Genomic DNA, 26,306 nt, shown 5'->3' on the forward strand with positions numbered 1-26,306 from the left:
CCATGCTGATTTTTCAATCTACTCCTCAACAGATCCAAGTTTATTTTAACATTCAGAAAAAAATTAACACCAAAGTTGATACCCGCCCCCCCCCCAAGAAAATCATGTAGCAAAATTGCTGCTCTAAGATGGTCTATCTTTAGCTTGTGGTGCGCGGGGCCCACGCTCGTTGTGAGGCACTGTGGGCAGGTGTAGATGGCTTCTGTGATGTTTCGGGGAGCATCGGTATGTGTCCTGCAGGGTAGGCTGTGGTAGGTTCCTCGGTACTTCCCGTGGCCTCTTCATACTACTGGCTGAGGCTCTGGCAGCTTCGGACAGGGAGAAAAATACTCCTGCTTGTGTGGACCTCCCATTCACATTCCGGGTTAGGCAATGGACTACTAATTTAGGATCCAAACTGATTTTTACATGGCCTGAAGGAGTGAATGTAGAGCCCGTACCCTGAATGGCAAATGTGTTTTATCCTTTGAACCGATTCCAATTGATTAGTTCTGGTTGCCTATAGTGCTGTCTTAAGAAGACATCTGCGTTGCATCAGGGCTCAGCTGGGAGGAGTGCTGGGATTGATTAGCGATGTCTGTCAAGGCCTCTGGAGGGACCACTGACCCTATATTCGCCATTCTTTGCTTTTGACATGTCCTTAACTCCTCTCTGTCAAATGATTTTAATACTAACAGGTGACTCTAAGTATGAGATAGGGCATCGTGAGAGAGAGCAGGTAGATGACATTTTAAGAAAACCTAGCATGAGAAAATGCACATTTACAAAATGCAGAAATCTGGAGCCAATTATTGCCATTACAGAAAGATTCCATGAAAGGCTCCTTTAAATAGCGAGCCCCCCTACTGCATTAAAATGATGATTTAATTTACAAAAATTCACTTTGCATGCAACTCTTCAGGACTGTGCCTGTGGAGGAAAGCAAGCCACACCTGATTTTTTTTAAACCTCGGCCTAAATAATGTTCAGGATGTCTGCTGCCACCTATCTTGAGTCTCTTGATAGTTCCCACTCTCTGCAGACTTCCTTCCTACTTCCTCTCCCAGAGTATTGAGTAGACAATCTGGGTGGTGGTCAACAGCTGCTGGCTTCCACCGTGCCCACGGCTGCATTTCATTAGTGGGTAAACTGATTGCTCCGAGTGTGTTTATGTGTGGGTGTGGCTGTACAAGCCTGTGCACTCTGTGCACTGTGTGTGTAGATACGGATACACACAAGCCATTATCTTGCTCTCAGCCCACCCTAAATTCATTCCTGCTGTAAGAGTTATAAATGGAAGGTTCCAATCGCCTGGTGGATACAGCCTTTTGGTAACATGTGCCCCGGATTCCAACTCCCCGTCCTCTTTGTGTTTGTTTATATGTTATTTACCCTTGCATCAGAAAACTTCCCCAGACCCTGGGCCTGAGTCCCATTATCCAGACATGGAACCCTCCTCTTCCTCTGTGGCCTACAAAGCCCCAAATGGCTTTCTGATTTAGAAAATTAAATATAATCTGACTCTTGTGGCAAGCTTTGCAATTCCCAACCAACAGACTCTCCCATTAAATACATAACATATACAAGATCTAAAAGTATCACCAATCTCACATGAATTTGAATTATAGAGGCATTCAGTGCCCCTCGGGTAAGATTGCCAGCTTCTTCCCAGGCACTCAAAATTGGGCAGTTTTCCAATGGACCATAAAGCTCCCTGGAACGCTGACTAGCACGTGTGTTTGGGTTTCTGTTGCTCTTTTAAAGCAACTGAACGCAGGGAAGAGTACCTGGGAGGAGTATCTTCCCTTTCCCTGCGTCCTGCCTTCCCGCACATAGAGTGATTGCAGTAACTTCTCAGACACAGAGCACAAGTGTTGTCTCTATTTCAAATGCAGTATTTTTAAAATCTCAACATGATACTTCCCCCCCGGGGAATATTTATGTGGACAGGTTTTTGTTTTTGTTTTGTTTTGTTTTTTTAGCAAGATGAGACCTTAGCAGTGAATGCATCGGACACTTTCTCTGGCCTAAGATGATTCTTCCTTTCTGAGATGGAGGCTCTCAGGCTGGTGGGCTGTCACACAGCTCCTTTCCTTCCATCTTCCCGGGCTCATTGGTCCGAGCCAGGCGTCCCCCATGGTGCTGGGCTGTGACAGCCGCATAGGTGCAGCCGTAGATGGCAGCCGTCAGCATCATGAGACACACGATCCCGCACACAACCCCGGTGATGATGATGGTGGCCACCGCGTGACGCAGGTTGGCCGGCCTCGGCTTGGGTTTGAGCTCACACTCCGAGGGGTCTCGCTCCCTGGCGCTGTGGCTCTCAGGAGGCCCAGGGACGGGCCGGTGGGCAGAACCCAGCTGCTGCCCCCTGGAGGACCCCACATCCGGAGACGGGAAAGGGCAGGGCTGGTAGAGCTCATGAGGGATCTTCAGGAGGTCCTCTCCTTTCCAGGTGTCTGGAGACGCACAGATGACACCGTCTGTTACTCCCCCTTTAAAAAACAAAAGCCGATAAATACGACAAATGTCCTTTGTTGTGATGTTGTACATTAATTACAAGGACCCAATGTGTCTACTAACACTCTTCGGTGATGCCAAATGGGAAGGTCAATGGCCTTTTGAGTGTTTGTGTATCTTTGACAGTTATATTAGTTTAGTTCGTGGGATTAAGTACAATTAACATGTCTCCTCAGGCCTTGGAACATTCAGTAATTTGAGAACTGAACTTTCCAACAAGTTATTAGAGCCAGTTTCCACTCTCTGTAAGGTGATTGATTTCCTCAGGTATGTAGACTCGTGTTGTTCAGGGGGGGATTTGGGTGCCTGGTGATTGTTTTCTAGAAAGTACACTGAGCTAACAGGTTTCATTCTGGCCAAACATGACCTCCGATTTACTATCTAGGCAAATTAACTTCTCTGACTACATTTTTTTTTTTTTTGCCATAAAATACTGTATTTGTATCTGACTTGATAGTTTACAAAGCGCTGTTCGATAAGTCCTCACAACTCTGCTCTAGTGGGTAATTCTTGTACAAGGTCACCCAGGTAGGTCATAAGTGGGCAGATCAGCACTCCAACCCAGCCCATCCCTTGATCCCAGTTTTCTCACTGTGCTCACTGCCTCTCTCCACTTCCTCCTCCCTCTTCCCCCTCCCTCCTGGAGGCTCTTGAGGTCAGCAGAGTTAATGCAATGACCCTCAGTGTAGCCCTTTGACTGGGCAGAACCTGGCCTGCATGACCTGTGGCTCAGCTCCTCTGGCTGCCATAAACTCCTCCTCCAGGAGGGCTGTGAAGCCTGGCACCACTTTTAGCCAAGTTAGATTGGAGAGCCTTTGTACACACCACAGGTAGATTATGAAATTATATCAGAAAGTCACATGCAGGAGATGTGACTTTGCAAAGGGAATTGCAAAGCTTGCCACAAGAGTCAGATTATATTTAATTTTCTAAATCAGAAAGCCATTTGGGGCTTTGTAGGCCACAGAGGAAGAGGAGGGTTCCATGTCTGGATAATGGGACTCAGGTCACTTCAGTGTTATTATAACCTTCCTTTGCAGAGTTTGCTGAATGCCTTCCAACCATCTTCTGAGCCTCATAAGCCAAGTCCTAGGAGGCCCTATGAGTAGATGGGGCCATTTTATAGTGCCATCATTATCATGGCCCTGGTCACACCGGGATCAATGGCAGCATTCAACCCACACCTTTTTGTCACCCTACTTGAAACTGAATCGCCTACTGCTAGAGTCACTTGGGCCCCTTCTGGCTTCTTCGGTGATTTCCCTGAGGCAGAGCCCCAACTCTAAAGCAAAAAGGTAACAGAGGAATTTCCTCCTTTCCTGAGCTGACATGCAGGAGGCCAGAGGTGCAGGGTGGCTGCTTCTGATGGGCCCTAGGTGCCATCAGGCTATGCTGAGACTAAGGATCCCTGCCTCAGGGACCAGTTCATGCCTCTGCCCAGGAATTTGTTGTAAGGCAGAAGGCCAGAGAAACCGAAATGGAGTGTGGGGCTTTGAGAAGTAGTGATGATATTCAACCTGGCCAGAGAACACGGAGACTCCCCCCAGGGGAAGAAAGGCTGCCTGCCGTGGGACCAGCATTTCTGTCACTGACTCATTCCTAGACTGGGGTGGTTCACCCAATCACTCCAGGCTTAAGCACTATCTTCTCCAGCTTGAGGCTTCCTGCTGATCAATATTAGGTGGGAGGCATGGCCTTGGGACCCACAGCACCAAGGAAATACCCAGGCTAGAGCCTGGGACAGAGCTGGAAGTCAGGGGCTGTGGCCACAAGAGCTCCATGGCCACCTGTGCAGCTGTGTGCTCAGGATTCACTTCCCAGCCTTCCACCACCAACTCCGCAGCCATGACCCCAGGAGGCAAATCTGCTGATGACAGCTTGTGGGTCCCCCTCCCTTCTAGATCCATGGAAGCTGTTAATGTAAGAAGTCCCAGCTTGCCAAGCCCTCATTATCCCCCATCTGGCCACTGGTAGCTCTTTACCAGTGTCCTGGAAGAAATTGGATTCAAATCTTGAGTCTATTACTTGCAGTTGACCATTCTTTGCCTCTGCTTGCTCATCTGGAAAGTGGGAGAGGGGGTAATAATGAAAAATCATATCACAAGATCACTCTGGGTTCAGTTGGGTGAAGTAGGTCAAGTATTTAGCACAATGCCTAGCTATAAATGTTCAATACAGTTAGCTTTTGACATGAAGATGATTTGTTTACTCCTGAATGGAGAGAGAGCAATACTAATCACAAAATCTATGTTCATGCTTTTGTGAAGGAGACATTTAGTAGGTATTCATCAAAGCACGTTTTTTTGGCTCTTGGGCCCATGGGAAGGCAAAATTTCCCCATCCTTTGTGGTCAGTTTGGGAACTGAGTTGTGGCCCATGGAACCAATGAATGCCACTTTTAGGCCACAAAATCCCCTGCTTCATCCTCCATGTGATCTGTTCCTACTTGGTGGTACCCTTAGAGGCCACGTGGTAAAGTGGCAGCATTAGAAGCTGGAAGGAGCTTATGTCCCTGAATGACTGCATGGGACTCAACCTTAGCCCCCAGTTCCCTTGGGTCTAACACAAGTGAGCAAAAGACTTTTATTGTGACCATGACCCACATGGGTGTCATACCAACCAGCCTGTCCTGACTAATACCTTTCCTGTTTGTATTTATTTATGTATCCTTTAAAAAAATAAGGCATTGGCCAATGCCTATTTTGCCTTACCCAATATATATTATTCCTCAGGGAGTCTGAGAATTAGAATGGACCTCAGGAACTCTCTGGCTTCACTCTGTCAGCTTTCACCTGTGACACTGAGAGCTGGTTGGGGGTGGGGTGGGGAACATTAATTCGTCCAGAGGTCACAATTGAGTTTGTGGCAGAGCAGAGGAGCTATCTCCTATTTCCTATCCCATGTTGCTTCTAGTGTCCTGGACCTGGAAACTATCTTTTGTCAAGAAATGTTCTTTGCTGAAAACTCTTTCTGCGATGGTTTGACTTATGGTTAGCATTTAGTCAGAACACAATAACTAAAGCCACTTCACCTCTAGGTATGAAAAGTTTTATTTGCAACGTCCTAGAAGAACAGTTTTTGCCACAGCCTATGCCCCCTGTTGTAGGGCAACTTGAAGATTAGTTGGCTAGGGATAGGCTGTTTGCTATTATATGGTTGAGAAGGATTCTTAACTCAATATTGTATATCTGAACTCACGCTGTGCTCTCTCCCCCTTCCTTCTATGTAACTGCTGCAACCATCCGGACTCTATTGACCCCCTAATTCATGTCTATAGCTCTGAGATCTTTCTGAGTTAGGGGTTCAAACATACAGCCGCCAACTCAGTGGCACCCCTTGGATATGTAATGGGCACCCTGAACTTGACTTGCCCCAGAACTCTCAATTTACCATCTCCACCATATACTTGCCTACTTGCCAAAGAATGCAGGGCCAAGACCCCACCCCCATTCTGCCCCTTATCGGCCCCTGGCATCGCTATGTATGTGGTTAATCTTGCAGGATCAAACAAATCGAATTTCCCATAATATACTCTTTTTTTTCATTCATTTCCCATTCCAATCCATTAGCAGTTTCTATCAGTTCAATATTCCAGATATATCCCCAAAGTTGATCATTTCTCATGACCCTGGTCCAGGCTACCATCTTCTCTTCCCTGAATGACTGAAATCACTTTCTTCCCTCATCCCCTTGCTGCTTCTTCTGCAGCCTATGGTCTGCTCTCCCTCAAGTCACCAGAGTCAGCTTTTGAAACTAGTTAGATTTTGTTCCCTTGACTAAAATTCTTCAAGAGATTTCCATTTCATCTAAAATAAAACCCAAGTGACTCAGCCTGCTCTGCACGTTCCTACATGACCTGGCCCCTGAGTACTTGTGTTGCCTCATCTCTGTCTGCTCGCTGCGTCCCTTCTTCTGTTCTCACCACTCTGCGGGCCTCTTTCTGTCTCTCAGGCAAGCCAAGCTTAGTCCCCTGTCAGGCCCTTTGCAATTTCTATCCTTTTCCCCAATTATCTCATGACTCATTTCTCCTCATTGTTCAGGGGCTGCTCACCCACATCACCTCTTTGGAGAAGTCTTCCCTATCCTTCCTATCTGAAATGGAACTCCCGTCCTGTCGCTGTCTCTCCCCTCACTCTGCCTCCTTGTGTCCTTAGCACCAAGTGCTGTCTGAACTTGGCTATTGATTGGCTATCTTATTTTAATGTCTGTTTTTGCTACCAGAGTGTAACCTCCATGATGGTAGAGATTTTCTTGTTCACCTTTTCGCATCATCTAGAAAAGTGCCTGGCTCATAAATGGTACTCAAAACACAGGAATGAATGAATGATGCTTGAAAATTAAAAGGAAAGAAGCACTGTGATGTAGAGGAAAGAATGTGGGGCTAAGACCCAACAATCATTCATTCTATTTTTCTCTGTGCTTCTAATCTGTCATCCTGGGCAAGCCACTGATCATCTCTGGGCTTCCATTTCCCATTTATTATAGACCAGTATTGAGTTAGAAGGGTCAGAAAACTTTTCCATAAAGAGCCAAGTAGTTAATATTTTAAGCTTTGCCATACACAACTATTCAGCTTTGCCTTTGTGGTGCAAAATAGCTAAGGACAACACATGATAAATCAGCATAGATGTGTTCTAATAAATATTTACAAGAACAGGAGAGGGGCTGGATTTGGCTCTTGGGCTGTAGTTAGGTGACCTCTGGGTGGTTTCCAGAACCCTCATCTTTAATATTCTAGATTCTTTTGCTTTGATTTTTATCATCTGGTTAAAGAAATAGTAAGCAACTTTAGGAGGGGTCCCTGCTGCATACAATTTCAGTTAACAGCGGTATTTGCTAAAGCAGAAGGGATAATCTCAGGGAAGATTTATAGCTATCAAATTGGTAGAAGCATACACAGTGGGAGAAATCCCAAGGAGAGAGACCATGCTGGATCACACTTGAAAATTAGAATATTGTGCCACTTTGGAGTTGAGCAATTATTCAGGGGGTGAATTTCCCTCCTTCTTAAGGGCCTGCAGCTCTCAGATAAATAATGTTGTTAATCAAAGTGGAAAGTTACCTCCATGAATCATATTTGTAGATGAACTTAAATCATGAATTTAAACACCCTCTAATGACTCACTGCCTCTCTTGCCATACCCTAAAATGACATCAGTGTGAAAAAGCTTACACGGGCCCCTTGCACACTCCTCAATGTTCCTTCTAATGCAGAACAAGAGATGAGGTTCATCCTAGGCTGGTAACACACAGACTGGGAGGGGGGGGTTCCAAGTAGACATGACTGACCTTTATAGATAAATGTCTCCAGCCAGAGTTTAAGACTGAGCAAGTGGCAATTGCATTTCCAGAGGTTGTCCTTGAGAAACAAAAGCCTCACACTGGGCATGGATTCCAGGAGCACTCGATCAAGCTGCTGAAGCTGGTTTTGTTGAACTGCAAATACGGTCAGGTTCTCCCAAGGCCTCCCCAGGGATGTGGGAAGGTGGCTTATGTTGTTTGATGACAAATCAAGCTCCCTCAGCTGTGGGAGGGAGTGGAAAAGCCTGCTTTCCAGAGAATGCAGGGAGTTCTGGGTTAGGTTTAAGACCTGCAAGTGCTGGAGTCCATGGAAAACCCCGGGGGCCAGATGCGAGAGGGAATTGTTCCACAAGTTCAGGGTCCTGAGCTGTGGCACAGCCCTAAACGCGAACGCAGGAAGCTGGCGTATCTGGTTATCTTGCAAGTGCAGCGTTAGAGTCTGCGGAGGCAAATCCAGAGGGACTTCAGCCAGCCCCTGCCGGCGGCAGTCTACAGAATGTGAAGACGAGTGACAGCGGCACCTCTCTGGGCAGCCACCCACCAGCCGGAGCAGGACGATCACGCCCGAAAGCAGCAGCAGTTCACCTACGAGGAACAAAAAGGAAACTGAGATGCGAAACCAATGTATAAGCAGTGTTGGCATGGGTTCACCTTCGAAATCACAAGTAATGTGACTCAGGGCCAGCGAACACCTTCTACAACCTGTAGGAGGGGTTCTGTCATTCCGCATCCTTAGGAAAGTCGGGCTGGCCTGGGTACAAACCCGGTGGAGTCAACTGCTGTGCGATTGTCAGAAGCCTGGGAAAAGATACTTTCTTAGTGGCTCGGTAAATGGAAGGTGGAAGACTTAAGGATATCACGTAGAAAGGTGAGAAATATCTTGGGGGGCCCATGCCTGTTGTAGGGCACAGCAGAATTACCTGAGGCCAGGAGTTCAGAAGAATGATAGGCCAATCAGATAGTCACATTTCTGAAAAGTAAGCTCCGGATCAGTGCTGTCCAGTAGAACTTGCTGTGGCGATGGAAATGATCTGCATCTGTTGTCCAGTATGGTAGTCATTAGCTACATGCGACTACTGAGCTCTTGAAATGTGACTACTGCAACCAAGGAACTGAATTTTTATTTGCATTTAATTTTAATTAATTTAAATTTAAATCGCCACATGGTGCTAATGGTTACCATCTTGGATAAGGCGGTTTTGAAGTATTCCTACATATTGATGTGCATCTTTGCAGGTGTAATAATTCCATGAATGGTGATCATCTCACTTTTTATTCAAGAGATTTTAAAAATGCAAAAAAAAAAAAAAAAGATTTTAAAAATGCAGAAAAGCATGTAATAAACACCCATATTCCTATAACACAGTTCTGTCAATCATTCATAGGTTATCATATTTTTCATCTTTTTTTCTGTTAACGTAAAGAAAAAAAGCATTACTGATACAGTTGCAATCCCTTTGATTAGCCCCCAAGTCATGTTTTCCAACATGAAGCCTCCTCACCCCTACCATTACTGACATATCCCTCTGGGCCTTTAAAAAAACAATGCTTAATAATAACAACAGCAAATAGTCATGTAGCACAGATTTTGAGCCAGGCATCATTATAAGGGCATTATAATATTATATTACTAGTATATATATATATAACTAATTAATATTACATATAATTATATATTATTATAATTATATAATATTATATTATATATATCAAAACTATATAATTATATATAATATATTACCATTTATTATATATTATAATACATCAATTAATATATTTATTATTATATGTAACTATATATAATGGTATATTATATATATTAATTTAATCCTCATAACCTTGTAAATCTGGTTCTATTATATCTGCATTATAAAGATGAGGGAACTGAGGCACAGAGAAGTTGAACCACTTGTCCAAGGTTATATAGATAGTGAGTAGTAGAATCATGATTTGAAACCAGTCTGCTTCCAGAGTCTGTCAGGATCCTTACCTGCTGTGCTTTCCCACTTGTCAAACTTCTACACACACACACACACACAGTATATAATGTGTTATATAGTGGTTTTTAAAACTCTACATACATATAGTCATTGGCATGTCTCATTTTGCCATTTACTCTATTCACTCAAAACTGATCTATCCATGTAGGTATATATAGAGAGAGTTCATTCCTTGTAAATACTATAGACCATTCCATGGTGACACCATGCCAAATTTAATATTCAGCCACTCCCTTACTGATGGACATTTGAGTTACTGCAGTTTTCCTTTACTATAAATGATGCTGCAGAGAACATCCTTGCACAGAACAACTTGGCCATGCAGAAATTACGAAGAGGGTCTCCAGAATCAATAGGAGCCTCCTTGCAGGGTTCAGAGAGGATGCTGAGCTGACATTTTTTTAGACACTGCTAGATCATTCTCCAGAGTAGCTGTATCACTTCCTGCCTTTTTTTTTTTCCTGGGTCTTGAATTTCAAAATATAGCAAATACCTGTTAAGAACATTTTGTTAAATTGGTAGAAAAATTCACAAGGCCATGCAATAATATTTAAAACTCAGATGATTATCTACTCATAAAGAAAGCTCCTGGAAGAGGTTGTTTGTCTCTCCAGCTTTGGCCTTAACTAGGGAAATAGACAATGTGGCTATCCAATGCACTGGACCCTTGAATTCTCTACTGATGGGAACGGCACTGAAGGCAACAGGGAAGATACCTAGAGAGCCTTCTGAATATTTTGCTCAGTTTAGTTTAGCTCAAGGGATGCGGAACATCACAGTCCCCTTCCCTGTTCCAAAATATAAAAGAGAAAAATCCTTGTTTTCCTTTCTATAATTTTGCAAATAATCTAAATGACTCCTTTCAAAGCCAATGCACCTTCCTGGGAGAGAAGAGTCAATACAAATCTTAAATCAGAGAACAAGTTTTCCACAGAATCCACTAATCTGTTAATGACAGGCTTGTCTTTCTGAGCTTGTGGCCAGTTTGCTCATTCTTCCTTGAGTCCCACTCCCCCGGCCTGCCCAAGGGGATGATAAATAAACTCCAACTTGAAGCGCTGTATTTTCTATGAAATGGCCCATGACATGCTAACTGCGTATGCCATCATGGCTGGGTACATATGTCCCCACGTCCTTCTTCTGACCCAACATGGCATAAACAGAAATTCCCCCACTAGAGACATTTTTTTATAGGTTTGGTCTTTAGAGAAAGACAACTTCAAAGTTAAGTTTCCCACAGATACCTTGTTGAGGGAACTCCATTCCTCTCATGGACAGAGAACTTTTCTAAGGTGCAGGGGGATTAATCATGGCTCACCTTTCATGGCTGAGTCTCCACAGGCTTCCTCGTGGAACCCGTAGCCCACCTTTATGAATCTGCAGATCCACACGCTGAGGGCATGGCAGGCTCAGAATCCAGCTTGTCATTCACTTTTTCAGGACAGAAAAGCTTGTGCTTTTCTTCCATGCAGAACACCGTTGTCACTTTCAGGGACCACGTATTTAAGCAATCCTGCCCCTGTCTCCATCTGACTCGGATGGTTTTCCATAAGAGGATCTTTCGATTGTGCCCCCTCTTCTTTCTTAAAGTGTCAGCCTCCCCAAGATCATCGTTGCCTTTCCCATTCAGGCGACGAGCCCCAGAAAGAATGTTTGTCAAACCTCCGTGAACAGCTGTAGCATTCAAACATGACCCCGATGCCTCGGTCTTTTTGATTGTTTAATCTGCTTGAAGTCCAGGGCACCAAAATAAAACCGCCTTCTTAATCCGGTGGTGGTTTCTGAGTTCTGTTGACTTATTAAGCATGCTGTGTCAACCCTCGCCGGGTTGGGGGACACTTGCTGTGGATCCTCGATCTGGGGGTCTAGCAACAGAGCCAGCAGAGTGTGTAATGTGAGGACAAATTGGCCTGCTGAAGGCTGACACGGTTTGCACAGGGCACTTGTTTGGTCATCCAAGGCGTATTCAGCCAACATCCGTAGGGATTAGCTGTGTTGACAGGGTCTTGATGCCCTGAAATTCATACTCATGGTTTCCTTTAGTGGACATCACAGGCTCTTCTCACTGGTGCCACAAATACTTCTCAGCTGCTTCTTTCCCCCACCCATCCCCCGCCCCCCCGAATTGACCTTTCGGTTCGCGTGACTTTGGAAATACTTCCCAGTCTTTCATCGTTTCCCTGATGCTGGGGTTCCAGCCTTTCCCTCATTTTTCACATATAAAACAATAAAGCTGCCCCGTGAGCATCAGGCATCAATGAACTGTGACTGTTCCCTAATTGAAGCTGTTGGGAACTTTCCCACCAGGGCCTGAAGCATTTCTTTGAATGTGCAAATCCCCCGTCATCTGCTGAGGTAGGGCGTCAGTGCCCAGAGCTGCTCCTCGAAGTGTCACAATGCTCCCGTGGCCAGGCCACCACAAGGAAGGTAAAAACCAGGCTTTTATTGAGGCAGCTTGTGCAGGGGTATCCCTGGCCCCGAGCAGTGTAACAGAGCAGGGGAGTGTGGGATTTGGAGTTAGATGGGCCTGGATTTGAATTCAGCTTCACCGGTCACCAGCTTGATGTCTCTGGGTGAGCGACTCGCCCTCTGGGATCCTTATAGCCTCATGTCTAACACATCGTGGATGGTATTTTTTGCTTCACGGGTTTGTTCCCAGGATTAAATTAAAGCAAGCGATACATGCCACAGCCTGGAATGCCTTAATAAATGTTCACAGTTACCCATGAGAATGCCTTGCAGGACTTCTATGCTGCTAGCATTTGAAGGACAGCCTTGACACAACAGGTAGGAGGAAGATCCTGGCAAAAGCCTGGGACACCCGGCCCCTCATGCCACTCTGGTGGCAGCAGAGGACCCTTGTGAATGAAGCTGAAAAACTGGATGGTGACTATCCTTCAGAGCCTGCTCTTTGGAATCCCTTGTCTCCTTCGGCCATGTCCCATCCAGCCTCATGGATATCCTCCCAGTATATCCATCCTGCCCTCTTCCTGAAAAATCTCCTTTACCCAGCCCGCTACCTTTTGTCCTCTTCTGCAACATTCTTTGAGTACTGTGATACCATGGAGAAAAGTCAGGTATAGGTGACAAAGAGCCATTTAAATCTTCATAAGGGCTAAATGGCTTCTTCCTTCCTCCCTCCCCTCCTTCCTCTCTATTTGTGAGCGCACAGAATTTAATCATCATAATTCCTTGATGATATATGATCAGTGATAGCCCATATGTAGCTTTTGGTCATTAATGCATCATATTATAGCAAACGCCTATGAACCTAACCCTCGCTCTAAGAACTAGAAAGTTACCAATAACTTACATCAACCCATGTGTCTGTATCTTTCCCTGGGGTTGGCAAACATTTTTGCGTAAAGGGCCAGAGAGTAAATATTTTAGACATTGGGGGCCATACAGTCTCTGTCACAGCTGCTCAACCCTGATGGTGAGTACAGAGCCAGCCAGAGTCAATCCGTGAACAAATAGACGTGCCTGTGCTCCAATAAAACTTTATTTACAAAAACAGGTGGGGGACTAGGTCAGCCCACAGGCCATAGTTTGCAATCCTTGCTCCACCCCATTCCCTAGCCACTGCTATCATTCTCCTCCTGCACCACACACCGGTCACCCACTCAGCTAGACCTACCCACCAGCCTGTCTCCTCATCTACAAACTGACAGGTCTGGAAAAGGATGATTTTTAGGGTATTCTTATGTCTAAAACCTTGTTATTCTCATTAGAATGCTTGAGTGGACTTGAAAGAGTCTGTATTTACAGACTTTAGGGGGCATTGGGCAAAGAGTTTGAGTGTCTCTTTGGGTTATAGCAGAGCTGTTTAGCTGTGTCTTGCACGGTCCACCTAGGGTCCAAGTCTTATGGACTCCAGAGGCCTGGAAAAGATGAATCCATTGATAGCATGGCTCAGCGTAGGGGGCCAGGACAGCTGTAGAGAAACTATAGATAGTCATGACACCTGCAGGTAAACCCAGGCTGTGTGGCCAACTGAGGAAGCCCACTTTCGTGCCGCTTATACCCTGAAGCTGGGTGACCTTGGGCAAACCACAGACTCTCTCTGAGCCTCGGCTTCCTCCTCTGTAGAATGCAGTTAGTAGCTACCTCATATAGCACAAGAAGGATCCAGTGATATATGGTAAGTGCACAGCACAGGTCTGGCAGAGCAAATGACCAAAAGTGGCATCTCCTGTTGGCCCCAAAGAGTCTGGACTGGCTGCTCTCCCCTAAAATGTGGATAACCTGGGAACATGCAGAGAACCCACACCGCTGAGGGGTTCCTGGGAGCGTGCCTTACTACCCAAAGGGGCTCTTTGATTCTGTTTTGCTCCTGCTGACTCTCACAGGCGATTAAAAGATAGGCAGTGCACGCTTGGGGGAGATGCCTCCCAGACATTGAAGGACTTGGACATGGAATCTGATTGATTTATTCCATCTGACCTCAGCCCAGAGAACCAAGGGAGTGTGCTAATGCCTGAGGCACCTTCTCTCTCTCTTTCCCTTGGTGAGCCAGAGCTGAGAAGTGGCAAGACAACTGTGCATGGCAGAGATGCCAGATGTCAGGTCAGGCCAAGGCTCTGTAGAGGGGAGGAGGCTCCACTGTGAGGGTTCCTAGTACCGAGACCTCGTCAAGAGCCCAGTTTCTCATGCGGGAACTTGCTTAAGTCAGAACATTTCCTAATATAAATTGGTCTTTTTAGCATTTCACCTTCCTCAAAAAAATAATCAACAATTATTAACATTTAAAATTGACGATGTTTTGAAATCCAGCAAATGTGTATTAGCAGGTAATATACAGGTATATACAACTATTGAAAAAAAAATAAGTTACAGCTAAATATACTCACCTAGGAGGGTATTCATAATAAATTGTTAGGTTAGATAAAGCAATTTGAATAGGAATATACATTGCATAATCTTATTTATGTTGCCAAAAAAAAAAAAATTCAGAGGTGCAGAGCTGGAGGGGTTAACCCTAAAAATGTGCATTGGTTTGTCTGAAGATGGAATAAGTGGGGAAGGACAGACTCCAAATAATACCGATTGCCCAGAAGACAGGGGTGATTTAAGAAGAGAGGAAAATTAACTTCTTTTGTTTATACCTCTGCATATTCGACTTGCTACAACAAATGTGTTATATCTGTGATTTTAAAAATACAAAGGAGGAGAAGAGTTAACTTTTGTTAAGTAGAAAGTAGAGATGCATTTCGTTTACTGGAATATTTGAGGTGGCTGATTCTTACTGACTAGCTAGCTGAGTTTTATGTGCCAGTATCGCACGCTGGAGCTCCCCCGTCTCACTCCGCAAGGATTAGCCCCCAGAGTGATACACGTCTTTCTCTGCCAAGTGATCGCCACATGTGAACAGACCTCATAATGCATGGACTATTTCTCCCAGTTTTAATATCTGCTTTGGTAAAATCGTGGCAAATTACTCCCCCATCCCTACCAGCGAGCCCCCATCCAAAGCAGGTGCGGCAGTGATCTGACGCGGGGGAGGCAGCCGGGCCAAGTGACAGCCACTGCCCAGTATAGCTCAGAGAAAGACCTTGGCATCGTAAATCCATGCAGAAATTTCATTTGGTTGTGGAGGAAATTTGGCATTTGGAAATATTTCCCTAGGGTTGTAGATGACCAAATGGCACCCAAGTATAAAGTTTATACAGAGCTATTTAAAGGACCTCAATATTATTTCCTTCCTTCCTGTTTCTTTCTTTTTTTCTTTTTCTCCTTGGTCTTATAAAACATATAGTGAGTGAGCTAGGAATATATTTTCCAATGGCTATAGTATAATGTATTTCGTGCTTACAATGGGCCAGATGTTGCTGAGGATTTGTACTGGTTAAATACAAATCCTTAATGTAATGAGTAAACTTCCAGATTTATTGTTCTCATCACAGTCTAGTTGAGGTTGACAGGGGGCCAGCCTTCATGGAGTTATTCAGCCTCCTTCCATCTTGTCACTGTGCCTTCCTCTTAGTTCATAGTACCCTCTCCATCAGCTGATGATGGGAAAAGATGAGGATCAGGCATGGTCCCTGCCTGGAAATAGTACTTATCACTGGGCTTACATTCCATTGGCCAGAATGAAATCACATGACCATACCTAACAGCAAGGGAGGCTGGGAAATGTAGTCTAACTGTGTGCCTTGGAAGAAGAGTGCTAGAGCGTTAGCAATCTCTGCCTCTACACTTTATTTGCATTATCTCACTTAAAGCTGACAACAACTCACTAGCCTATAAGCTTAAGATGGTTTCTTGTATTTCTTCTCATAGTTTCTGTAATACCATGTCGTACAGTCATTGAATAAATGTTGAATGTTGAAGGAATGCATGAATGACAGATCTGAAGCACAGAGAAGTAACTTGCCTAAGGTGTCCAGCATATTTATTGCAAATATGTGGATCGTGAGTCCCCACGTTAAAGACAATATTCAGGGAAGTTATAGTTCTATGCATTTCATGTCTTAAATTATTATTTTTTTTTATACAGTCCGTTCTGACAGTAAGCTACAAATTTAATTATCTGGAAGCGCTCCCTAACTCAGAAGATAGGAAAACAGTTCCCTTTTGAGTCACTCAATGGAAAATCAAGGCTGTCATAGGATTTCTCTAGTGAGAAGGTGGGAAGGATATATATACCTCCTCATTCTGTCTTGCCTTTTTGATAAAGTAAAAATTCCTACCTAGGGCTACCTAGTGTCATTCAGTTTATATGACTATCCATAGAGTTTAAACTCCCCTGACCTGGCCTCAAGATAGCTGATAAAATTAGTGGGTAGCGGATATGAAATGTGTGCCTTCAGCCTCTCTAATATTAAGGAAGTCAATGGCCTAAGTGTATGCGACTGCATCCCAGTGCCCACTTGTCCATGGAGTCCAAGTCTAAGCTAGGTGCTGTGGGAACTAGAAAAGACATAGAACACTGGCCCTTGGCCCTCAAAGAATATACCTGTCTGTGGGGTGCTATTTAGCAATCTTTATATTTATTATATCAGAGTCAATGCGGATCATCTCATCACCTTGAATCTGCTACCCATGAGAAGACTGCACTTGACTTTGGTGGACACTAACACTGTCCAGCTCTCCAGGAACAAAGTCTCAGAAGTCCTTTGGCTAGTAGTGGAAGCGGACGTAGATTGGTTTTTGGTTTTTTGTTTTTTGTGGGTTTTATTTATTTATTTTTTTTGATCCATCCACTCTGCATTGTCAAGGTTAGAGGAAGTACAGACTTCATATTCCAGTGTCTTCCCAACCTCAGACTTCCAGCACTTGGTTTGCCTGCATACAGGATGTATGTGAAGATAAAGATGCATTGGAGATAAGTATGATTAAAGGTAATTAGTGAGCTCATGCGGCTGGTGGGATAAACACAGACAGATGCTGGTTGACATAAAGCTAGCAAAGAAACAAAAAGATCGAGAAACATGGCAGCTTAGGAAGCTTGGCCAAGGCCTCACACTGACACACTGTTTTACTTAGATCTTTTGATTGGCGACTTTTGTCTCTGCCCCAGGAATAGAAATTGGAATGAAATTTACGTTCATGGTTGATTATTTACTCATGTTACACATAAAATGAGTGTTTTGTGCAGCTCTTCTTGGTGAATTTATATTTGCTTTTGTACTTTTATGATACCAGGATGATCCAGTTTCTGAAATGGATGACAATGTGTTTTAATATTTTCAAGTTACAGTTTAGTGTGTGTACCTTGTGATGCACTAATGAATCTGCGTTTTGCCTTTTCCTTCTTAAGATTTGCTCTGTGTGAACTGTTTGATACATGTAGCTTGAAAATGTCCTAGAAAACACAATTGTCTCGGGCAGGCCTTACATTATAACCCACCAGTTATAGATCCGGGACTGTTGAGGACTCCTTTTTGTTATTCCAGCCTTCATCTGTCCCACCATTTCATTCTAGAACAGTGTCCCTGTTGAAAGCATGGAATATGGGCTGAACCCATCTAGGTTCAAAGGCTGCCTCCAACATTTACTGGCTCTGAGAACTTAAAGACATTATTTAACCTTTCTGATCTTCAATTTCGTCATCTGTTCAAAGGGACCCAATGGGCAGGTTTGCAGGGAGGACTAAATAATACTTTTATGTAAGAGTCTGAGCAGAAAACAACAATAACAACAACCTCTCTTTGCACATGGCCATATACGTGAGCTGGTATCTTCTCTACGATGCTCTCTGTACGGCGTGTGTCAGCCAGGTACCCAGGCTGCAGGTACTTAATACTAATCTGTTTGGAACAAAAACAGGCAAGTTAAAGCAAGGGAGCATTTTGCTTGTGTGACAGAGTTCACCATCTTTTTGGACTATAAAGCAGGTGAATGTAGGTGTTATTTGGCTAGAATCAATTCAATCTAAGTGAATTTGTGCTCAACCTATCTGATGTCATCAAAGTAGTTCCAAAGACAAAAGAAAGTTGGCTGTTGGTGTCATGTGACTGCACCTTCACATGGGACATTTGTTTGCAAGATAAAGTTCCTGTGTTGACATGGACACAGCTTCCATCCACATTTATAATGGGCAACTGCCCATTCTGGTGCAAGAGTAATGTTCTTATCTTTCACTTCATCCAAGAAGCCCATCAGGCCACCTACTATGTGCTTGTGTTGTTGCTTCTTCAAGGTTTGCCCACCGCTCCTTCCTCTAGCCTGCTTGTCCCTGGTAGGAGGCCCCTTTCCCCATCCTTGCGTAATTAGAGAAAGCATGTCATCAGCTCCCCAGAGCCGGTCCGCTTTCATCAGGAAGCATGACTCTTGGAGTTTTGAGGTTGATAGGAGTGGAAACATTTGTGTTCAACAAGCAGGCTCCTTCATGTGTTGTCAACATTTCATTTGTGATTCTAATGAGGGCCAAGAAGAAAATAAACTCAGCATACTGCTCTCTGCTGCTACAGCTGATGTTTATGAGTTTCTATCCGTGGCCTCAACTTGCTCCTACCATGAAGGCATTTGGAAATGCAGCGGTGTGCCCCTGCTGGGTGTGACCAAGAGCTAAGGTGGTTAAATCTACTGAGGCAGTCCTGAGAATGGGCAAGGTTTACTTCTTAGAGACAGGAATTTCTATTCTTTTTTTTTTTTTTTTTTTTTTAAGATTTTATTTATTTATTTGACAGAGAGAGACACAGCGAGAGAGGAAATGCAAGCAGGGGGAGTGGGAGAGGGAGAAGCAGGCTTCCCGCCAAGCAGGGAGCCCGATGCGGGGCTCGATCCCAGGGCCCCTGGATCATGACCTGAGCCAAAGGTAGACGCTCAACGACTGAGCCACCCAGGCGCCCCTGGAATTTCTACTCTTATTGATGCTTTAAATGTCTCCTAAAGGTGAAAACACTCTTACATAAGAACAGGGTGTATTGGAGGGACTCTCATTCTTGACTGCCGTCTCATCTCCTCTCTGAAAGTTTGTTGTAGATTTCGTAATGTATTCTTTCTTTCTTAAGGAGGCATCTGTTGAGTGCTCCTTACCTGTTAAACTCTGCATTTGTGGATGCTATGGGCATGGAAATAAGACACAGAAAAATAAGTGGACCTGCAATCCAAATGGCCCCTATGGTCTCACGAGGAGACAGACCACATGATACGGCCACACAAACCTCTGAAAAACCACAGCCCCGCAAAGTGCTAGGAAGAGGAAGTGCATGGTGCTGTCCTAGATTCCAGTCAGGGAATCTGGCAGAGGATCTAGGGGTAGCCACCCTATGGTTGTTATAACCAGGCTGCAATGTGAAGGATGGATGAGAGTTTACTGCAGAGAAGGGAAGGGACAAGGGCCATTCCAGGCAAAGACAATCCAGGAAAAGGCTGAGAGACCAGAGAGATGGCACAGTGTCTGAGGAGCTCCCAGAAGCCAGTGTGGCTACAGCACAGAGGGGGAGGGGAGGGACTCCGGCAATGAGATGCTGGAGGTGAGGAGCAGAAGTGAAGGAGCCAGGAGCCGGTTGTGGAGGCCCCCACCCCCATCTTCCACTGTGAGTGTTTTCTTAATATTGAAAAGCTGTGTCTCAGACACATACCCCTCCACAGGAATGCTGCTGCCTGGCGTTGGGGTCGGGATTAGAGCCCTGCAGTGTAATGTACTGTGGGACATGCTGTCACCTCACAGGCACGGTTCTTTGCCAGCTGTGCCATGACTAGAGAGATGCATCTCGCCGCCCTCAGAATGCTTCCTGGAGTGGGTAGAGGGACTGCGCGTTTGCAAGCATGACGGCATCTCAGGACACGTTCATCAAACCCTGAGCTGCTACTTACAGCGTGGGGTTGTGGCAAACCCATGCCACACGTGCCGGGGAGGCAGCAGAATGGAACTGTCACCCCCCACCCCCCAGGTGCCTGAGTCCAGTGTGGCTGAGGACAAGCCAGCCCTGCTGACACTCATAGGCCACACTGGTGCCACAGAACTTTCCCTCCAGAGCATTCAAGTGTATGTTAGTGTGGACGTAATACCCGGCAGACCAGGGGTGGTAAATAAGTGCCCGGTTACCTGCTTTGTAGGCCCAAGTGGCCCCAGCAGCAGCCGCATGGGGCCCACCCTGGCCTCATGACCTTGGAATCCTTTTCAGCCCAGTGTTCGAGGCAGACAGTGGGTGATATCATGCTAACACAGTCCTACTTGCTGTTCCTGAAGTAGATCCTTGCCGTTTGCAAATTTGACTAAGTCTGGCATGCAAAGCCAAATGCCACTTTGCTGGGGGGGAGAATTTGAATCATGGCCTGGAAAGGTACTGACTGAGCCCACTTATGACCGACCGCCAACCCCCCCAACCCCCCCTACCCCACCCCCACCCAGACTTCTAAGTCTTGATGTAAACTTGGTGTTTTCTCCCTGTCCTCAGGAACATGGTTAATTTTTCTACAATGATAAAAAATAAGTTCTTTATTTCTTAACAATTCCCTTCTAAAAAGAGAAACACGATTTTAGGACATAGTGGGAAGGGGTTAAGCTGTGCCCTATGCATTTGCACAGGAAAACGATGGCTTGCCCTAGAAATAGGATTTCAGAAAAGGTGGCTGGGGGAGGGAGTGGGCATGGCACAGACATTTCGTGTTCCCGCATTTGGACACACGGGTGACCCCCAGGTGGATCTCCCCGTGATCGCCGAGGGTTTGCTAGGAGCAGCAGGCCGGCAGGGAGCCTCATGGGGGTTACCTCACGAAATGCTCTAGCAGAACAAGTCCACTGGCTTAAGACAATGATGCCTGGTCCAGAGGAAGTCCGTCTGCAAGGGTAACAAATGTTGGCCTGCAGACTGACTCTAGTTCCCCATTTTGTTCTCCTGCTTCCATCATATTTGCAGCGACAGACACTGGGAATTAGCAGCTGATTCTTTGTTTAGTTCTTTCTCTGTCCAGAAGTCTGAGTGCTCCGACTTGACACCGGAAGTCCCTAAAATCCCAGGGCTGAAACGAAACCTCCAAACCCACAGAACACTCAGCAAACCTCAGACTTAGGGTGCTTACCTGGAGACGATCATGGGTCCCTCCACCAGTCCAGGAGTGGGACTGTTATCTTCTACATCTGACTGTGGAAGAACCTGAGTCTTGGGAAGGGCGGGTCACTTGCCAGAGATCAGTTTATGAGGCGCAGAGCTGGGACTTGAACCCCCGGCTGCCTGATTTCAAAGCCTTTCAAGCCCTGTGTCCTTTTATCTTGGATTTACTCTTCCCAGACCCCTCCCTTCATCAGGGGAGAAGCCAAGGAAGGGCCCTAAAAGAGACAGCCCCCACAAAACAGACTGGGTGGAAGGAATGCATCCACCCCACCCAGGAAGATGTCCTCCCCTGGAGGTCCCCACTGCCTGCTGTTTCTCGAGGCTGAGGGCCACCAAGAGAAAGGGGGAACCTGCCTGCCGCCTCTCTGCCCTGGCTGCGGGGTGGGAAAAGCATTCTGGGGCCAGAGGTGAAGAAAGCAGGGCACTTTGTGCATGGAGTTCGCACTCATCTAGTCCATCCCAGCACGCCGCTATCAGTCAGATCTCGGACATATTTGTCATGGCTGATCCTCTGTTCAGAAGCCACCCCCGAAAGCCCACCCTCTCTTCATCACTGTGCAGGAAGGGAAGAGTTCCCTTTGATCTGGAGACTGGTAGCTGAGAAGCATGGCCGTCCACGGACCTGCTCCCTCCCCTGCACCCGGGCGAGTGTGTGGACAGCCACTCGAACAAAGCCCCTTGGCCCCATGCTTGCTTTAGAACAGCCAGACTCAAGACAGAACATGTATGTGCCCTGGAATGAAGTGAGGATTGGAATGGCAGCCCCCTCCACATTGAGGAATTCTTGGTCACAGCACCCAGGACAGGATGCTAGGACTGGGATAAGCAGCCCAGAAAGAGGGCAGAAGACAGGGGATGGAGCCAGCCTGACAGCCATCCCGCAGGACGCGGTTGGACTCCCGTGGTCAGGAAGGAACCACACACTCACGGTGCAGGTTTCTCTTCTGTCTGAACCCGCACATCCTGAATAAAAGGCATCAGCCTAGAGACAGATCAGCTAGCTTTTGAGGAGTAGCCAGAGTTGAAAAAGTAAGACAGGTAGCTCTGGGGAGAGCATAACTGTTTTCTACTTACCCTCCTTCAGAAAGCAAAGTTTTTGAGTCAAGTAATTCTGAGTAGGGAATGTATGTCTTTTAAAAATATATTCGTCTTCCCTGTAGTATAGTATACTTTGATGTATTGAAATACAGCTCGCCCCACTCAAATTACTGCCTCGGTGCCTAATGCTGTAAAATTAAACTATTCCTTGCTGATATTTTATTAAGCTTCACCAGCATTTCAGACTCAGACATCTCATGGAGCTTCGGGCCATATGTTTTATGTGCTGTCATGGTGAACTCTGACTTCAGCCTGCGAAGCCCCCTTCCCCCCGTGTCTTTATATAGTGCAGGATTTTCAAAAACTTTCATACAGGCTATTTCCAAATTGTGGATTGTTGCAAGTAAATGTCTCTGGTCATGTGGGTGTTAATGCCTAAAAAGACAACAACAACAAAGAATGAAAGAAAGAAAGAATGAAAGAAAGAACGAAAGAAAGAAGGAAAGAAAGAAAGAAAGGCAACAAGTTGTTTTATGAAAAGTTCTTATTTCCTGGACATCATTTTTGCATTTCTTCTGAGCTTGATTATTTTTTTTTCACCATTATGGGGGCAGGAGAGGGGGAGGGTTTGGGGGGAACGTAGAATATTTCCGATGTCCATATGCAGAAGAGGGTCTGCGTTTATACACAATGAGTTCACCTCTCTAGCAGGGAGCCAAAGGTACCTGCATGTTTGCATTTTGAGAAATAAATGGATATAGCCATAAATGACGATCCTCTTAACAAGACTAACTTTGTCATTTAATAAGGGAGATTATTTCATAGATTTAAAACAAGTTAACACATTTAAAACTTGATAAGACAAGGCAATCCTGGTATGTTTCCTGTTCTCCAGTGATTAAAGTAAATCGAACGCTGGACGAAGGGAGGTTCTCCATGGTATGAGTAATGCTGTGAATGTTTCTCCTGGTAATGCAATTAGGAAATATTGGCCCCAGTTAATGAAACTTAAACAAAACATGTTGCCCTCGTCAGACTTGTTCAAGTTGTTAAACAGGCAAAGCCTTGTCCAAAAAGTTAAAAAACAGGGGCATATAGTGTTTCCATGGAAACTCTGTTAAAATACTGATTTGTGGATATGATCATAATCAGCCCCATAATCTAATATGACTGAATTAAATGAAAAAGAATCTCAGTTATGAAGTAAGCCCCCTGTGTAAGAGTATTCTTACACATGCAGAAAACATATGGATCCTGATGGACACTGTTTTCAAACTACTTACTGGCACAGGGATGGAGCTTTAAGACTTGGGTTTTGTCCGTCTGTTTTCTCCCCCTCCATTCATTGTTCGTCGTTTTTATAATGCCGGGATTATGTGGGTGAGCAGTAAATAAAGTCTTGATGACATTTGGATTTTTCAATATGTATCACTGCTCCCCACACAACACCCCATACTGTTTTCATTGTCTTTTGTGACAAGAGAAGGTAACCCATAATATTTAACAGTTAGTGGGACGTTACAAGATTAAGTTTTATTAAGGTAATAATTTCTCCCTGCTAATAGGATCTTGGTAGAATTCTAACTATGTGGTTTCAAATGGATGCCCTTGACCTCTAGAGGAAAGGGCACAACACCAAGGCTGGGTCGAGTGTCCCTGGGACCCGGGGCAGACGCTTCAAGGGCGCGCACTGGCTTCCCCACCACACAGCTCTGTAACTCACACTTGCACCTGCCTGGGCCGTAGCAAAGATGGAAACTGCTCACCATGGGATAAACTGCAGCCTGGTGGAATAGCAAAGACGGCTGTCTTTCAGCAATCTTACTTGATTTATTTGGAAACCCTTCTACCCAGAGAAGATCACAGGTGCTGTTGGTGGAATCAGTTTCTTTCTCTCAAAAATACGTCCTCAGTCAGTCACATACAAAGACCAAATAGGGTTTACTGCGTGATTATTAGTTAGCAAGAGTCTGGCAATTCCTTGCACCTTAACCATGGCATCCCAGAGCATCTGCAGAAAGACTTCTGCTAATGCATCCCTGCACAGGTGCGTCCACACATCTCCTACCAGCGTGGTCCCCGGATGTGTGGGGCATGGTCCCAAGGTCACAGCGTGCCTGAGACTCACTTTCTGGACCGAGCTATTCTACATAGGGTCAGACAAAGCTCGAAGATTCGGACCCTGATCCAAGGAGCAGGAGTGGACTTCTCCCTGTGTTCTTCCATCCACCTCCCAGTGCGGCTGGGCTTTCCAGGTACACATTTCTTATTTGGGCACAGAGAGGAATACACATGAGAGACATGGGTTCAGGCCTGAGTCTGGAGCCAGGAGCTTGAATCTGCTGGTTGTTTACTCCCCTTAACACTTCACTTTCTAATTCACTTGGTTTTATAGCAAAGTAATCTATGAATACAAATTTTAAAAATTAAATTGTATTAAAAGAAAAACTGTACAAAGAAAAAATAGGAAGTCCCTGACCCACCACCACCCCCTACTCTCAACCCCTAGTCCCACTTCCTAGAGGCAAAAGCTTCCGCCTCTCTTAGCATCTGTATTTCTCGTTGGCAAGTTGAGATTCCTGGGTGTTATTGAATTTCAGACATCACTTGCTTACTTCCTTTAATACGCGGTACTTTGGACTTTTTATACCAGCCCATCTTGCCTTGTCCATGTTCCACAGCTGCATACCTATCTCATAGCTTTTTATTAGTTAGACAGTGATTATGTCATTAGGACTACCCGTGTATATTCCCTACTGTGTTAAATAGTGTGTTACTGTGTTTCCTTTTTTATGGTTTCTTTTCCCTGGACCAAGAATTCCCCACATCCTTTTATTTGCTTTGTTTTCCTTCTATCCATGTATTTTTTTTTTTCCCCATGTATTTCACCAACCATCTCAGATGCCTCTTAGGACTACTTCCTAGCTGTTCCCCAGTATTTGCAGAGACCTTACTTCCAGCACCCGTGGCCGTCCTCTTCCAATTTGGACAGTGTCCTCAGGCTGCTGGGCTCCTATGGTCTCCTCTCCACATTCCTCTATTAATAGTCTTCTTTCGTTCTCCCAGACCCATGCCTTCCTTTTCCCTGACTTCATTCCTCATTTTGCTCACAAACATTCTCAGCTCGTTTTCTAAGAAAAGGGAGGTAAAATGTTTTCAGTCCTTGTAGCTCTGGAAATGCCTTCACTTTGTTCCTGCACATAACAGTCATTGGGCTGGATGTGGAATTCTGGGCTGGAGATCATTTTCCCTCAGAATTGTGAAGGCATTGCTCCCTTTTTTTCGCCTTCCAGTGTTAACTTGTTAAAAAGTCTGATGCCTAATTCCAGACCCTTTGTTATGATCAGGTTTGCCCAGCCTTCGTCCCAGAAGCTTTTACAATGTATGCTCTGTCTCTAGGGTCCTCAGATTCCCTGATGCTGTGAATTCTCCTCATTTGTCGTGCTGGGCATTTTACAGACTCTTGAATTAGAAATGCATAACCTTCAGCTCTAGGAAATTTTCCCATATTGTTTTCCCAAGTGTTTTTGTTTTATTTTCCGGAAGATTTTCTTTTTCCAACTTATCTCTATTCTTAAATTTATGTGTTTATTTTGATGCTTTTATCTTAAATTTCCAACAGTTCTTTTTTTATAGCAGCCTGTTCTTATTCCAAGGACATAGTGCGGGCTTTGGTCTTTGATCTCGCTGAATATGTTGACTGGAGGTAAAAGTTATTGTGTTTTTTTCTTGCTATCCCTGCTGCTAATTCTAAGTCATTTATTTTTTTCTGTCGGTTTTTGTCTTTCTTTTTCGTGTCGAAGGCCCCTCACACTTATGTGTGCCTTAGTTCTTATTTAAAAGTGAGGCTCTTAAAATCTAAATCTAAAATGCTGTTTGGAAATTTCCCCACAAATGGGCTTTACTGTTGGGTGAATCAGTGGGTACCCAGCCAGTTTGGGGGTGGGGGGTTGTGTGGAAATGT

The 26,306-nt window shown here is 45.1% G+C and overlaps 2 protein-coding genes across 12 annotated transcripts in view; one reads left to right on the forward strand and one right to left on the reverse strand.

Moving 5' to 3' along the window:
- Positions 1-26,306, forward strand: part of CACNA2D3 (calcium voltage-gated channel auxiliary subunit alpha2delta 3) — a 960,286-nt gene that overhangs the window by 816,392 nt on the left and 117,588 nt on the right. The window lies entirely within an intron of this gene.
- Positions 76-9,408, reverse strand: LRTM1 (leucine rich repeats and transmembrane domains 1). Its single transcript, XM_032411515.1, has 2 exons — positions 7,789-9,408; positions 76-2,474 (listed from the first exon to the last, which is right to left on the reverse strand). Exons 1-2 carry the CDS (start codon positions 8,528-8,530, stop codon positions 2,041-2,043), a joined length of 1,176 nt encoding a protein of 391 aa, XP_032267406.1. The 5' UTR covers positions 8,531-9,408; the 3' UTR covers positions 76-2,040.

Source organism: Phoca vitulina, unplaced genomic scaffold (assembly GCF_004348235.1).
Source record: "Phoca vitulina isolate PV1807 unplaced genomic scaffold, GSC_HSeal_1.0 scaffold13, whole genome shotgun sequence".
NCBI classification, from domain to species: Eukaryota; Metazoa; Chordata; class Mammalia; order Carnivora; family Phocidae; genus Phoca; species Phoca vitulina.

What these genes read in the sequence shown, in the direction of transcription:
- LRTM1 (XM_032411515.1), bottom strand. Translation starts at nt 8,530, where the DNA reads ATGCGGAATGACAGAACCCCTCCTACAGGTTGTAGAAGGTGTTCGCTG. An exon ending in GGAGACATTTATCTATAAAG is followed by an intron (nt 2,475 to 7,788) that starts GTCAGTCATGTC and finishes TGTTTTTTAAAG; the next exon opens with GGGGAGTAACAGACGGTGTC.